The 17,114-nt window shown below is 30.5% G+C and overlaps 1 protein-coding gene and 1 long non-coding RNA gene across 2 annotated transcripts; both read right to left on the bottom strand.

Annotated features, from left to right (window-relative positions):
- Positions 1-1,304: 1,304 nt before the first annotated feature.
- LOC132755533 (uncharacterized) lies at positions 1,305-4,475 on the bottom strand. The gene is made up of 2 exons (XR_009629227.1): positions 4,441-4,475; positions 1,305-3,747 (listed from the first exon to the last, which is right to left on the bottom strand). It is a non-coding gene; the product is annotated as an uncharacterized LOC132755533 (long non-coding RNA).
- A 206-nt stretch (positions 4,476-4,681) lies between these two features.
- Positions 4,682-14,914, bottom strand: LOC132755530 (uncharacterized). The gene is made up of 6 exons (XM_060746405.1): positions 13,983-14,914; positions 12,771-13,298; positions 12,095-12,246; positions 10,857-10,875; positions 10,080-10,411; positions 4,682-4,942 (listed from the first exon to the last, which is right to left on the bottom strand). The coding sequence occupies exons 1-6, from the start codon at positions 14,377-14,379 to the stop codon at positions 4,682-4,684; spliced, it is 1,689 nt and encodes a 562-aa protein (XP_060602388.1). The 5' UTR covers positions 14,380-14,914.
- Positions 14,915-17,114: the final 2,200 nt, after the last annotated feature.

The raw sequence follows: 17,114 nt of genomic DNA, 5'->3' as shown, positions 1-17,114 counted from the left end.
TGTTGTGAAAACTATCTAGAATGAAAGAAAATGGTCTAACTAAGAAAATGAATTCGAACACCAATATCTTTTATTCAGTCGTTAACGCTGTACAGACGTTTAAAGAATTGTTTACGTGACGTCACAATGTAGCGCAAAACAGCACGTGCAAAACAATAAAATCAAGTACGCTATTTTAATATCGCAAACGAGTTAAGTTTTACATTTATTTCACTTTTAATATTTTTTATTTCGCTTGAAAAATTATAGAGTGAAATAAAATAAACAAACAAAGTTTTATCAACGTTTCCAAAATTCGTTATTTTACACACAGAAGATTTAATTTTTTCTTGAAAAGTAGTCCGGCAAACATGCATACCACGTGATCAAGTGCCGTAGATCAGTAAAAATATACGGCACCTTGTTATCGGGCCGAAATTGATACAAGTGACAGGATAAAATTTAAATTGACGTTTAAATCATTTAAATTGACGTTTAAATCATTTACATTGACGTTTGAATCATTTGCATTGACGTGTGCATCATTTACATTGACGATTGAAACATTTACATTGACGTTTGAATCATTTACATTGACACTTACATCATAAACAATGGTTTTTGAATCATTTACATTGACGTTTGAATCATTCAAATTGACGTTTGAATAATTTAAATTGACGTTTAAATCATTTAAATTGGCGTTTAAATCATTTACATTGACGTTTGAATCATTTACATTGACGTGTGCATCATTTACATTGACGATTGAAACATTCAGACGGTTTAATAATGTTTCATAAATCTAGTGAAGTGTTGCAAGCTTTTTTGTCTTTTGACACCTTGTCAGTGATATGCAGGCTTACTAACCTCTGATCCTCTTTCAAAACTCCTTTTTATTTTTTATTTTGGCAATTTTTTTCTCTTTCGGGGCACACGCCTTTCTTTTATTTTGGGACCATACGCCGCTTTTTATGGAATGGCACTGACGTGACATATTGAAGGTTCTTTGATGACCGCCGCATGAACACATCTTCAAATGTTTTCAAATTAAAAGAGGAGTACCATTTCATGCTAAATATTGAATTCCGCTTAATAAGCCGTTGCTCGGTGGCGTATGAGCCTGCATTTACGTTTACCGTTCTTGAACAGGTTCTGGCAATCCGAATCTGCAACATTTTCAATTTTTGTCGTTTTGAACATTCTTTAGGGTTCCATTTTTATTTATTTTATCACATTATGCAATGGTCATAATCGCCATATTATATGTGTTCCATATAAAAAAGATAAGCAAAAATGTATACAAATAAGTCAAAGAAGCAAAATAATTAATCAGAAGTCATATCTATTTATTATAGAGACAATTTATAACACATAAAGACATATAAAATACTAATATCACACATTTTAGAACTATCATAATAAATAATTGCAACATACAATCACAGATGACATTATTGTTGTTCTATCAGAACAGAACGAAAATAAATGAAACGAAAAAACATATAGTGGAGTATATCATGGAATTGCATGATTTAACAAACAAAACAAACAGACATTTCTTAAAGGAACTCCACTGAAGTTCAAATACCTAAAACATTAAATTTGAATTTCTTACAATAACATCAACAAGGTCAGATGACTTTCACTGAACTCAGCCATGATATGATCCAGTCACACATGACCAACGATAAGGTACAAAGCGAGGCACCGTACATAAACTTGGTGAACATTACTTGTTCAATTCTCTTTTAAACTGGTAAGTTTTTAATGGTTTTATTGGTTAAATCTCACAAAGCCAGTAGGCCAGATTGGTCCATGATTAGTAGTAGTATTAGAATTAGTAGTAGTATTAGTATAAAGTTTTATTTATACTCTGCGCCGAAATTAACTATATGTCCGAGATTATCAGCGTCCATGTCGGTCCACTGTAGAAGTCACATCGGGGACGTCTTTTCATAGCCTATTCTTCTTTTGTTGGTGGTGAGTGGATATACGACAATAGGCATCGCGTTTCCTGACGGCAACATAACAAAAACGGCTCTTGTTAGAGCCACCCTCCCGAGTTAGTCACGACAGGTCAACCAATCGTCTCTGGTACTTGAGGTGACTTTGCCTTGACCTGGCGTGTGCCTTCTCCGCGACGTGCACGCCTCGGGAGGGATCTGGAGAAGTCCATGGGTCAACACATTTACAATATATACAATTACATGTGTCACATGACATCAATGGCATCAATGGCAAACTATTTCATGCGTAATAAACATTCTTATACAACAACAAGCTTTAAAAAAAGACTATACATTTTTAAAACTATCCTATTTTTTTTACAAAATAAGCTTTGAAACAGGCAATTTCTTTACATTTTTAGAACAATACTATTTACAAAAGAGGATAAACACAAAGGGACATAAAAACTCCTGTAAAAACGTATGTCTGTATATACAGTAATGTATTGTATTGGGAGAAGACATATGATTACTTTTGATACAATGTTTCATTATTTTCTGATTTTGAAAATTTACAAATGTAGTCATAAATTAAATATAACATGTTCATTCTGACATTTCAACAATTCTGGGTTTATTTATATAATATTGTGGTCTCGGGGCATTATATTTAGAGCAACATATTACAAAATGATATTCATCTTCAATGATATTACAGTGTCTACACTATCTATTATTCATATCCACTCTATCTCTTGACCATCTAACAGTTTCTACTTTAAGTCTGAGAGAAAATAAACGTATCTAGTAAGTATATGTCGGACATGTTTAGTTTTACAAAAAACATATACAAAATATTATCTCAAGTATGGGAATTAGCACAAATCTCATTAAGTTATATTGAGAAATATATTGAATTGGTTTCTGAGTCATGATAAAATATATAAGAAGCATAATAAAATTATTCTTAAAGTAGATTGTCTACATTTGGCACATTTTATTTAATAGAATTCCAGATATTGATAAAAAAAAATAGTAATGTATCATTTTAAAAAAAAGTAGTAATGTATCATTTTGTTATTATTATAAGATATTTCAGGAGAACAAATGTTATTAAGTATGGGCATTTACATGATGAATGATAATATTTTGTTCTAGAGCATTTTATTATTCGGCTGCACAGCCGAGTCTTACATGATATGCTTAACTGCGGAATGAAGTGATATATTTTGCGAGGCCTCAGTAAAAAATACAAGTACATAAAAACATTCACATATATCAACTTTACACTTCATGACAATTTTAAATTTAAATGAACGTAATGGAATTTTCGTGTCGTAACGCTTTCCCTTTAATTTTCAACAACTGTCCAGATCTTTCTAGGTAGCATGTTATTCGGTTCTTCTGCACAGCTGACCATTCCTTTGCAGCCATTTTACGCATGCGTAAAACCTCGGTTGTCTTCTATATTGATATGTTATATCGGATCGTGTATGTCACACGTGCCAACAACAAACATATATACTTAATTTGTGGTTTATTGTTTGATACTCCAATATTATCGAGGTAATTATTTATTGCACTTATTGTATTACAGACCTTCCATTATAGATCAATTCACTTTAAGACCTATATGTTTTCACTTTTTGTTTGATTTGTTTTCTACAGATAGGGCAATGTGTGAGATTTTCAGAACATTTATGACATATTTTATGATGTGCACATGGTAAAAATAGAATATCTGGTTCCCCTGTGACACAGAGTTTGCAATGTACAATCTCTGACAAACGCTGGTTCTCTTCTAGCATTTCTTTTATATCTGAAAAAAAAGAAGTACAAGTAAATCGTTTAGCTATATTTTCATAACAAAATTCCAAGAAAAATAATTTTAAATAAGTATTATTTAATTGTTTCTTTGTATCACATTTTTTTTATCAGTTTTCCATTTGCATGTCATTTGTAAACCAATCAGATGTTAGCACAGCAGTGACTGCCTTACCAGCCCTCTGATGTCAAAAAGCGGGGTCATTTTCCTACAATGTTTTTAGTCGCCTTATTTTATACTTTATTTTGAAGAATTGGATGTTGTTTTAATATCTTGTCTTGGTGGTGAAGTAATATTGTATTCTAATGCAAAAGGTCATGGAATTTTTTTCTTATTAAAGACCCATAATGCTTTAGATATGCTATCATTTTAATTTCTTTAAAACATTTTATTCTTTTGTATCATGTTTGTCATATAGATGAACTACTGTTTTGCTTCTGTTGCTCTATGTCAATTGATATAATTTAAATGAATTAGTATTTTGTATGGAAGTCAAAATACTACTTTGTTTACATTTTGCTACCTTTACAATACATCCCTATAGGGCTGTTCAGTGCTATTTCTTCGGTTGTTAACATCTATCAAACTTTAAATCCACTATTAAAACATTATTTATTCCATGTTTAACAGTTATAAAGAATTGAAAAATAGGATTTATGAGGCATAGTGTGCTTTTAATATACATACTATTTTTATTATCATGTTTAGCTGTAGCTTTAGCTTTGTTGCTATGATACTATATCAGCATGATTATTTATGGTATAACAGACCTTCAATTATAGACCAATCCACTTTAACTGAACTTCAAATGATTATGATGTATATCTGGTCTTGCTCTCCAATTTCTAAGCTTTGTTATGGTGACTTTCAGCTAAAGAATGGCAGTAATAATTCTCCTTGTATACAGAAATTGTTCGATTTTTGAAAACTACGTTGTTTTTGCATTAAATTCATATGATAATCTGAAAAGTTCCACTGTCACATATACGGGGAAACATATGAACACCTTTTTAAATATGTCCAATAATTGGCACTTACTTGTATTTGCAGATGACAATCCAGCAAACGCATGAGTTATTTGAGATGTTACATCATTGGGTGACCCTTGACTGCAAGCATGATGTTGATTTACCTTTGGTTTTGCGATTTGGTTTTTCTCTTGAGTTCTCGACACTTGTCCTGACGACACCTAGAATTATATGCATCATAGAGAAACTTGAACTTTTGTTGGTTTAATTCTTGATTTATTTAACGATTTAAATTAACGCACATTTACGCTATGTTTGTATAGCTGAAATGGCGTCACGCTGCAGTTATTACACTATTGTATTATTGTATTTATTAAATGCTTTTGTTATTTCGTCATTTTTCATGTTTAAATGTTATATTCTTCTTAAGCCGATTCTGAAGGGTGCATGGACGGTAGTTTGCACTTGACAGTACCGTCCATGAACAGGCACAATCAAACCGAGCCTTACCTGCAACATTTTCAATTTTGCTGTTTTGTACTTTCTTTAAGGATATATTTTCTCTATTTTTCTACAACTCTGTGCCATAGTTTATGTTATTAAGATTTATCATTAGATAACATTTAATTAATGGATTTTAATTGTATTCGTTTAACAATACAATCCGGTCGTTTAAAGCTAAATGGAAACATTTTTAACTTGGTTTTGCTACTGAAAATAAAGAATTGATATTTTATCCTTAAGTAACTGTGAAGAACCAAATTAGGATATATTTAAGTTTTAGTGATAGGAAATAGTACAAAAGTAATAAATGTATCCATGATTTTAGGCAGAAAATAATAGATAACAAATATTATACTTTTGAAACGGAAGGATCGGTCGATTGATATATTTTTGTTGTCGATCATCCGATTTTTCGGTAGATAGCAGAGATACACAGAAAGGTTCAATTCGGTAATTAACGTTGCGACTTACTATTGACTAATAAAAGGAATGTTATTATTGACTAATAAAAGAAATGTTTTCGGTAAAATGCAGTTATACGTTTATAATGCGAGTAGGTTTTTTTCTAATTCTTTAGCGGACAAAATGCCAGAGGAGGAGTTTCAAAGAAATACAAACATTACATCGAAATGCGCTGCCTTCAAAAGTGATCTCATGCCAAGTGAAATCATACCCCATTTATAATTTCTTTCCAAATAAATGAATAACTTCCCTATTGGGAACATACAGACAGGTTATTTTCATTGTTTACATGTTGACATTAAATATTTTTAACGCGTCATATAAGGAAAAGCTCGAATTATGTTGTGTATTACCTGTCTTCGGTTTAAGTACTACCTGGTGTAACTCTAAGGTCAATATTGGTTGAATGTTTTGATATGCAATACTTTCGAAATATTGTCATTCAAATAATTATAAACATTTAATTTGGCAATAACCGAAATGGACTACAGGGAAGTATATATTCAATCATATCATTGCATATAAAAACCGGTAATTTACAAACTTACTTGAAAGACAGTATTACAGGAAAGATTAAAAAAATTGATTGTATACAAATTGTAAAAAGTTTAATTAAATAACACCCCTTTACTCTAGTGTTACAACTACAAATTGTATTAAACTTTATTACATTGCTTTATTAACACCCGTTTACTCTTCTGTAAAATAACAAATTGCATTAATCTTTATTACATTGCTTTATTTACAATACTATACTCTACTGTTAAAACTACAAATTGTATTAAACTTTATAACATTCCTTTATTCACAACCCTTTAATCTACTGCTAAAACTATAAATTGTATTTAACTTTATTTCATTCCTTTATTCACTACACTTTAATCTACTGCTAAAACTATAAATTGTATTAAACTTTATTTCATTCCTTTATTCACAACCCTTTAATCTACTGCTAAAACTATAAATTGTATTTAACTTTATTTCATTCCTTTATTCACTACACTTTAATCTACTGCTAAAACTATAAATTGTATTTAACTTTATTTCATTCCTTTATTCACTACACTTTAATCTACTGTTAAAACTATAAATGTATTAAATTTTATTACATTCCTTTATTCACACCACTTTAATCTACTGTTAAAACTGTAAATTGTATTAAACTTTATTTCATTCCTTTATTCACACCACTTTAATCTACTGTTAAAACTATAATGTATTAAACTTTATTACATTCCTTTATTCACACCACTTTAATCTTCTGTTAAAACTGTAAATTGTATTAAACTTTTTTACATTACTTTATTTACAAACCTTTACTCTACTGTTAAAACTATAAATTGTATTAAACTTTATTTCATTGCTTTATTCACACCCCTTCACTCTACTGTTTAAACTACAAATTGTATTAAACTTTATTACATTGCTTTATTCAAACCACTTTTATCTACTGTTAAAACTATAAATTGCTTTAAACTTTATTTCATTGCTTTATTCACAACCCTTTACTCTACTGTTAAAACTATCAATTGTATTAAACTTAATTACATTCCTTTATTCACACCACTAGAATCTACTGTTAAAACTATAAATTGTATTAAACTTTATTACATTGCTTTATTCACAACCCTTTACTCTACTGTTAAATCTATAAATTGTATTAAACTTTATTACATTGCTTTATTCACAACCCTTCACTCTACTGTTAAAACTATAAATTGTATTAAACTTTATTACATTACTTTATTCACAACCCTTTACTCTACTGTTAAAACTATATATTGTATAAAACTTTATTACATTCCTATATTCACACCACTTTAATCTACTGTTAAAACTACACATTGTATTAAACTTTATTACATTGCTTTATTCACAACCCTTTACTTCCCTATAAGCTATAAATTGTATTAAACTTTTTTACATTGCTTTATTCACAACCCTTTTCTCTACTGTTAAAACTATTGATTGTATAATCTTTATTACATTGCTTTATTCACACCCCTTCACTCTACTTTTAAAACTATAAATTGTATTAAACTTAATTACATTTCTTTATTCACACCACTTTAATCTACTGTTAAAACTATAAATTGTATTAATTTTTTTACATCACTTTATTCACAACCCTTTACTCTACTGTTAAAACTATAAATTGTATTAAACTTTATTACATTGCTTTATACACTTCCCTTTACTCTACTGTTAAAACTACAAATTGTATTAAACTTTATTACATTGCTTTATCCACAAACATTTACTCTACTGTTAAAACTATCAATTGTATTAAACTTAATTACGTTCCTTTATTCACACCACTTGAATCTACTGTTAAAACTACAAATTGTATTAAACTTTATTACATTCCTTTATTCACAACCCTTTACTCTACTGTTAAAACTACAAATTGTATTAAACTTCATTACATTCCTTTATTGACACCATTTTAATCTACTGTTAAAACTATAAATTGTATTAAACTTTATTACATTCCTTAATTGACACCATTTTAATCTACTGTTAAAACTATAAATTGTACTAAACTTTATTTCATTGCTTTATCCACAACCATTTACTCTACAGTTAAAAACTATAAATTGTATTAAACTTTATTACATTCCTTTTTCACACCACTTTAATCTACTGTTAAATCTATAAATTGTATTCAACTATATTACATTCCTTTATTCACAACCCTTTACTCTACTGTTAAAACTACTAGTATAAATTGTATTAAACTTTATTACATTGCTTTATTTACACCCCTTCACTCTACTGTTAAAACTACAAATTGTATTAAACTTTATTACATTCCTTTATTCACACCACTTTAATCTACTGTTAAATCTATAAATTGTATTAAACTTTATTACATTCCTTTATTCACAACCCTTCACTCTACTGTCAAAACTACAAATTGTATTAAACTTTATTACATTCCTTTATTCACACCACTTTAATCTACTGTTAAAACTACAAATTGTATTAAACTTTATTACATTCCTTTATTCACACCACTTTATTCTACTGTTAAAACTACAAATTGTATTTAACTTTATTACATTGCTTTATTCACACCCCTTTAACCTACTGTTAAAACTATAAATTGTATTAAACTTTTTTACATTGCTTTATCCACAACCCTTTTCTCTACTGTTAAAAACTATAAATTGTATTAAACTTTATTACATTCCTTTATTCACACCACTTTAATCTACTGTTAAATCTATAAATTGTATTCAACTTTATTACATTCCTTTATTCACAACCCTTTACTCTACTGTTAAAACTACTAGTATAAATTGTATTAAACTTTATTACATTGCTTTATTTACACCCCTTCACTCTACTGTTAAAACTACAAATTGTATTTAACTTTATTACATTCCTTTATTCACACCACTTTAATCTACTGTTAAATCTATAAATTGTATTAAACTTTATTACATTCCTTCATTCACAACCCTTTACTCTACTGTTAAAACTATAAATTGTATTAAACTTTATTTCATTGCTTTATTCACACCCCTCCACTCTACTGTCAAAACTACAAATTGTATTAAACTTTATTACATTCCTTTATTCACACCACTTTAATCTACTGTTAAAACTACAAATTGTATTAAACTTTATTACATTCCTTTATTCACACTACTTTAATCTACTGTTAAAACTACAAATTGTATTTAACTTTATTACATTGCTTTATTCACACCCCTTTAACCTACTGTTAAAACTATAAATTGTATTAAACTTTATAACATTCCTTTATTCACACTACTTTAATCTACTGTTAAAACTATAAATTGTATTAAACTTTATTACATTCCTTTATTCACACCACTTTAATCTACTGTTAAAACTATAAATTGTATTAAACTTTATTACATTCCTTTATTCACACCACTTTAATCTACTGTTAAAACTATAAATTGTATTAAACTTTATTACATTCCTTTATTCACACCACTTTAATCTACTGTTAAAACTATAAATTGTATTAAACTTTATTACATTGCTTTATTCACACCCCTTCACTCTACTGTCAAAACTACAAATTATATTAAACTTCATTGCATTCCTTTATTTACACACATTTACTCTACCGTTCAAACTACAAATTGTATAAAATTTGATTGCATTGCTTTATTAACAACCCTTTAGTCTACTGTCAAAACTACAGATTGTATTAAACTTTATTTACAGTGCTTTATTTACACCACTTTACTTTAAAATTACAGATTGTATTAAACTTTTTTACATTGCTTTAAGCTTCATACCTTTGCAATACTGTTAAAACTGCATGTGTTCATATGCCTTTAAACTACGTGTTATATGCTATGATTATCATACAAATACACATATAAATTGTTTATTGTAAAACATCCTTACCGTTGGAACACTAGGTGCTCTTCTCTCTTGCATCGTTTTAACATAGTCTGCTCCTTTAAGTTGATTGATATACGGACATGTGGGGAAGTATGTAGCATGTTCCTGTATCGGGTCATCACCATTACTCCAGTCTTTGAGTCCACCGTCACATGCAAAACAGCGACAAAGGTCCCCGTTGCCCGTGAAAAACAATCCCGCAACAGCCAGGGTTTGGTGATTGATTCCGATGCTTGGAAAAGATTCAAAAGAAGCAAGCCTGGCTTCCATAGTTTGATACCTAGGTGAGCGGATCTGATACGTGCTACATGTAGGTTGGTCACTTTGGTTATCTTCTGAAGAAGTTAATAAAAAACATGAAATACGTGAACCAGTCTTCTTCTTCGACTTGAGCGATACCTCAGACTCGCTCTAGAAATCAAATACATGATGAGTCGTTCAGTATATAACAAAATATTGAATACTTAGCCTGTATCAGAGGTCATTAAATGACTGTTTAAATTTGATTTTTTTTATTAAACTTACTCGAGGCGTGTCAATATATCAAGGAAGTTACAGGGGGTTTAAATTAAACAATGATTTGCTGATTTTAGCATATTTTTTTTCTTTTGAAAAAAAAAAGTTATATCACCTACCTTATACCTCGAGAATTTTAAATTATCTGATTTAATATTTTTCGTAAGGTTTTTCGCTATAATGATGAAACAAATGTCATTTTTTATCAGTAAGAAAAAAGAAACTTTCGGATTTCATAGACCATGAAACTATAAAGTAACTCACCGTCAGAAGTCAATGCGTTCTGAAAATTAGACGAAACCATATATTGGAAGTCATTTTTTCTTTTTCGTTATATTTCACATAAATGATTTCAATTCAGAGAATCTTAAATATGAATTATTTACATATTACATTTAGTTATATTTCTTTATTATCATAAAATTAAAATTCATTATCATCATTATCATAACTTCCCTCCCTTGCATATTTTGTTTAAATCTGAAGGCCTTTGATAGAACTGTATAATCATTGCATTTTCTTTCCTTTTTCATCAGTTTCACAATTGCGAATATATGGATTTTCTCATTTCTCGAATGCACTAAATAAAAGGCTATAGCTATTAAATACTTTCAATATAATTAAGGGGAAGAAATCTTATACATTGTAGCGGAACCACCTCTTAAATGTTCCTGTAGTGGTAAAGTCCACTTAAAGCAAATCGAGTCTCAAGTATATATACAAGGACATAACATCATCCGAATACATTTACGGCATGTATTCGTACAGTCAACTATTGTTATCTCGAAATCGCTTTTCTCGAATTCTCGTTATCTCGATCAAATTTTGAAAATCCCAATTTAAGTTTCGTCTTTATCTATATAGAATATATTTGTTTCTATCGACTGTATATAATATTACTTTATCTGTAAATAATGAGAGCATATGATTTAAATACAGTTTCATATTTTTAATAATATGAAAGTGTATTCTCATCGTATACTGTCATTGTAAACTGTGCTATAAGAACCCCACTAAATTGTTTGGTTTCCGCAAATCTTGTGGCGTTATTGTTAATCACAAGTATGCATTGTTAAATAAAGACTTTGTCTTCTTATATTTTATCTTTTTAAGTTCCTGATCACATCATCTTCTATTTGAATACTATCCTTAACAGCAAAAATCCACTATTACTGATAAACTTTGTTTGTTGGTGGGCAACCTTTAAGACATTATAACTACGTGTTTGTCTGCGCGTGCGTGTGGGCGTTTATCAACAATATTATTACAAGTCTTGCTGTCGGTATACATGACTAAAATATTGTTTAAATGAGCCTAAACATAGGTCAGGGCACATCATGTATTCTAGCTTCCGTGTTTTCCTGAAGGATGTCATTCTGTTTTGCACGTGAAAAGATAATCCGTAACTATTACTTATACTGATACCCCTCGACACGGGGTCATTTTGAGTTTCTCTCTTTAGTTTTTTTCTTACATAACCTTACAAATTAATAATTACAAACCTTTAGGCGCTCAACTTCAGATTGTCCAAGCTTCTGGCGGAGAAAGTCACACGCGGACGAATATTTGATATGTTCTGCCAAAACGTCATCGTCTCTGACCCAGTCTTTAAGACCGATACCACATTGATAGCATCTTACTAGATCGCCAGTTCCTAAATAAACCGACCGGAAACAGGAATAAAAGAACTAGTCAATGAATAGAGAAAGATGGAAAACGTTGAGGAACACATACGATAAAACTGTAATACCATATACCATTGTGCTTAGTATATGAATAAGCACACTCTATCTTCTTAATGTCACTATCTCTTCATGGCCGATCGCACATGCTGTGTGACAGGCTCAAAGAAACTAAATTTAGTATGAAATGTGTGTTTATAAATAAGAATGATATAGATATTTTGGATATAAGGAGAATATTTCTTTTCCTGTTAAGTTCAGTCATTTTTTTCAACCGTCACTTACTGTCAATATAGTTAATATGATAATGGATTTTTTATTTCTTGTCTCAAGTTAACAAATTCATAAACTTTCTTCCACTTTAAACGTGACGAAGAATTTAAAAATGCATTTTCTTTCTACAAAATAAATGTATGATCATGACTGATTAGAAGCCTCTATATTAAGGTTTTCTGAGCTTATGACTTTTTTTACAATCTAAAACAAGTAGGAATACCTGTGTAAAAGAACCCGAACGCTACAAGGGTTCTTATTTCCGGTTTGCAGCTTACTTCCCATTTTTGAGACTGAAAACTTGAAGATCTTGTGGCCTGTAACACATAGTCGGGGTACTTCGGTTGTTTAGGTATGTATGTAGTATCATCTACTCGTGAAGTAGCATTGAAATGTATATTTTCTCTCCCGGGCCTGTACAGACTAGATAAATACCCATCTGTAGACACAGCTAAACTAGGATTGCCTGAGGACGGTCCACCATATGTTATCGAATCCGTACTTTGAAAGCGTGAAGCAAGACCTAGTCTATTTTGTGGCGTAAAATTTGTCGCTAAAAGAGAGCTGTCTACAGAGTCTATCCCGCTGTCTGTCGCCTGTATTGGCTTACTTTCTTTGACGACATTGCTTCTTTCGCTGGATGGGTACAGTGGTTTGGAATAATCAGCGTTATCAAGTGGGTACGCTGACATTTCAAACACGTCCACAACACTAGTGGAATGACTTTGTCTTGCAGGTACGGCCTTGCAGTCTGAAATTAAAACACTGAGTTAGTCATTTATTGCCCTCTGTAAACAAAATTTAGTTTTCATATATTAACAGTTATGTCAGCTTAAGGTTTGTAAAATAAATTATTATATCACATAAACAGCGGCACAGAAGTGTAATAAAGACATTTAGCGTTTGAAATTATTTTTTACCCAATAGGATCGCAGTATTTAAAATGAATCGTAACACATTTACTTTGGTAAATCGGCAAAGTGTTAATCAGTCTAGTAAATCGACTGTTTATAAAAATAAATAATTCAAAACACTAAGCCGCTTAAAAATTATAAGTACGTATTTACAAAAATAAACTTATTTTTGTAAATACGTGCTAATAAACTTTAACCTATACATGAAGGATAAAACTTGAAAGTTTTTAAGATCGAAGAGACTTTTACAACATAAATTATGACATTCCACTTGTGGTGATTTGATGGTTCTTAATAAATCCATTTTCCGTCTGAATATTATGGTTCTATAAAAAAGCAAATAAAATCCAAAATTTATATCACTGTTTAGAGTTTAAAAAAAAGATACGTAAATATATACTCATTATTGAATATTATGAAAATTCGTTTTCATCTTTTGACACAAGTATTTAGTTGAGCCACTTAAACATGCATCATAATTTTATGACTTATTTCTGGTTTATACATGTATATATACGTACTTGATTTTTGGTTGAAAGTCGTTTCCTTAATATGTGAGTCCTTTGTATCCGCTTCTAAACTATTTTGATAAATATCTTGAATGACTTTAATAACATCTAATACTTCGCTCTGTTTGTCAAGAAAATATGCTGGTATGTTTCGTCCGTGAAGCTTATTGATAAGTAAAATATAAAGTTCGTCGTCGGGACTTAGTACTATGTTTCTGTTCACTATAATTAGTCCCCGATGTTTTTTTAAAGTTGTTAAAATATGATCGTGACTAAAAACTCCTTTTTGCTGAGCATATCGCCGATTATTCAATGTACGCTGCAACTTTTTATTTCCTGGCAATTCGAAAAACGTAACACCATTTTGTTCAACCTTTATAACTTCCAATGGAGATTGTTTTTCTAACATTTTTTATATTGAAACATTCCGTAAGAAATTCTCAATACTTAATGATACTGCATGATAATAAGATTTAATATTTACTTAAGTACCGCAGGTCATTGGGAAAAAAAACCCATAAACACTCATTTTAACTTCCCGGTACAAAAAGTTGCGGGTTTTTATGTATTATTGCTCATGTGTATAGTGTTTAAACTCTTTTATAAAATCTAACATTACAGATAAAATAAGATACAAAAAAATCCTTGTACCGCATGAGTTATTTGAACTATAAAATTGAAAGGTATTATCGCAATATGAAAGGTTATTTTGACCTGTGTGAAACCACTCTAAGCATGATGGAAACGCACTACTTTTTACATGGCGGCTTGAATACGGAAGTGATAGAACAAAACGCAAATGAGGCCAGTTGAAAAATTAAACTTTTTCCATACCCTGTAGGCAAAATAGCCATTACATAATTTTACTCAAAACATGCATCAAACACTCCTTCTGACAATCCTTAAGTGGTTTTACAAACCAAGTTTCGTTCAACATGCGTGATAGTATTTCGTCCATTGTTAGTTTAAAACCGAAAGTGAAAGTAGTTTTGAGTATTTGAATAAATAGTAACACAGTCGAACTATCAATTGCACTTTCAATAGACAGTGATCCCCTAGAAGCAATAAATGATTTTAATTACTTGGAAAGATATAGTGTGTTTTATAAAATAAAATCGTCATTCCTACGCGAACTTCTTTATGTCAGAGTCATTTTTACCCTCATTTGGGGTGAGTAATACGTCGTACGACACAGGTCGATATTTGAGACCGGTGTGTATACAATGCCCTTAAATGGGCATAATGTCACTTTAACGTTATACTAGCGCGTCATAATTCTTTACAGCAATATTTTATGTATGTGTGGTCATCCACCCATTCAGGAAATTCCACATAACAGTCTGGTGATTTTATTTCTAAGACATAACTCTAGGGTATGTGTTTGTTTTGCATGAAAGATTGAAATAAAGTTCATCCTTTGTAGTGGTTTTCAGTCATATTTAACTATTTGCCGCGTAACAACATGATGTTTCATGCATGACATCATCAAGACATTGTTCTTGTTCCCGTGAAAAAAAAACAACAGAAAAAAAAACAACAGAAAAAAACAACAAAGTGCAAAGTGTTCACATTTTCAAATTTTATTGATAATCCTGTACTACAAATTCAAGAAAAAACAGGTATTTTGACGGTTAGTACGTAAAACGTTATTTGATATTTATAACAGATATAAGGAAATATGCGGGACTAACAATTCATTGATCCAAACATGCATGCAAAAGTAGTTAATTCTAAGTAACATTCGACAACTTTAACATCAGACATTAAAACACAAATCTCACACACAAATGACATAATATTACACAATTGGTACTGTACACTTACTTTGATTATGAACATGTATATATCATTGGCTCAAACAGATGAAACGTGAGTTGTTTTTCACCTTGTTAACATTATCAACAGGGACATGTTAGTACCATGACATAATTACTTACGAAAATTGTGATAAACGTGATTGAATAACTTTAACATTTATCTATCTTATCGATGTTTGGAAATAGTTTTGTTAAGTAAAGATTTGTTCAGATATACTGGATAATATGTGTGTTATTTGGACACACATCTGGAAATCATTATCAAATATTAAGACATTTCTGTTTGAGGAGAGGGAAAAGCACTGAACATAGAAATGTTTTGCTGATTTCTGCCGCAAAAAGAATGAAATTTTGATAACGACCTCGACATTTTTTTTGTAATAATTATTGTGTATGAAATGTGTTAGATATCAGGATATAACACTGGGTGAGGAAAAATCTAGGGATGTTTCTGCTAAAATTGATGGCGTTGCTGTTAGACCGTGACGATTATTTTTTCAGAATCGTCTGAGTTGTCGCCCAGACAACGTGTTTCGTGTCATTTATTATAACTGTTTTATCGCATTTTCATAAGTTTCTTTTCAGCATTTTAGAACGGATTCTGATCGCAAGACTGACCGCTTTTCATGGAATGGCACGGAAGTGTCATATTGAAGGTTTCATGATTACCGCCGTATGAATACATCTGCGAATGTTTGTAAATTCAAAATTTTACCATTTCATGTTTAAATGTTGACTTCTGCTGAAGCCGATGCTAGGGGGCATGGTGACGTACCGTCCATGAACAGGCTCGATCAAACCGAGTCTGCAACATTTTCAATTTTGCCGTATTGGGCTTCTCTAGCGGTTCTTATTTTCTCTATTTTAGTTATTTTACCAGTCATCGTTTTTCTTACGCAAGCGACATATTTGCAAAATATTTTATTTTTTTAACCGGTTTACGTAATCTATATTTTGTTGAAAAGTTTGTATAAACCATTTGCATATTACATGCCGTGGTTTAATGAACAGAACTGAACATATCTTTATTAACTCAATTTATATAATACATGTATAACACATACATAACTGATAAATGACAATGAAAACTGAAACAGTCACGTGCGGGTTATTATTGGTACATGACTTGTTTTATGTTCCCTAAAATTTCAAGTTTTACACTTCATTCCGTTGACTTGTTCTTTTACCATTTTGGGACCTATGAATCGGTCAGGGAATACGCGGTAATTTTTTTAAATAACCCTATTCGGCATAACGTATGTAAGTTGCTATATATAGAGCTCGTTTCACTTCCGCGTTCCACAAGTAGTGGCTTAGTTATACTGTT

This window comes from Ruditapes philippinarum, unplaced genomic scaffold (genome assembly GCF_026571515.1).
Source record: "Ruditapes philippinarum isolate M1 unplaced genomic scaffold, ASM2657151v2 ctg1860_1_1_1_1, whole genome shotgun sequence".
Classification (NCBI taxonomy): Eukaryota; Metazoa; Mollusca; class Bivalvia; order Venerida; family Veneridae; genus Ruditapes; species Ruditapes philippinarum.
This window is presented reverse-complemented; position numbering and strand designations above follow the sequence as displayed.

Coding starts and splice junctions, on each gene's coding strand:
- LOC132755530 (XM_060746405.1), bottom strand. CDS start 14,379: ATGTTAGAAAAACAATCTCCATTGGAAGTTATAAAGGTTGAACAAAAT. Junction 13,299..13,982: donor GACTTTCAACCAAAAATCAA/GTACGTATATAT, acceptor TTTTAATTTCAG/ACTGCAAGGCCGTACCTGCA. Junction 4,943..10,079: donor GAGCACCTAGTGTTCCAACG/GTAAGGATGTTT, acceptor ATATAATTCTAG/GTGTCGTCAGGACAAGTGTC.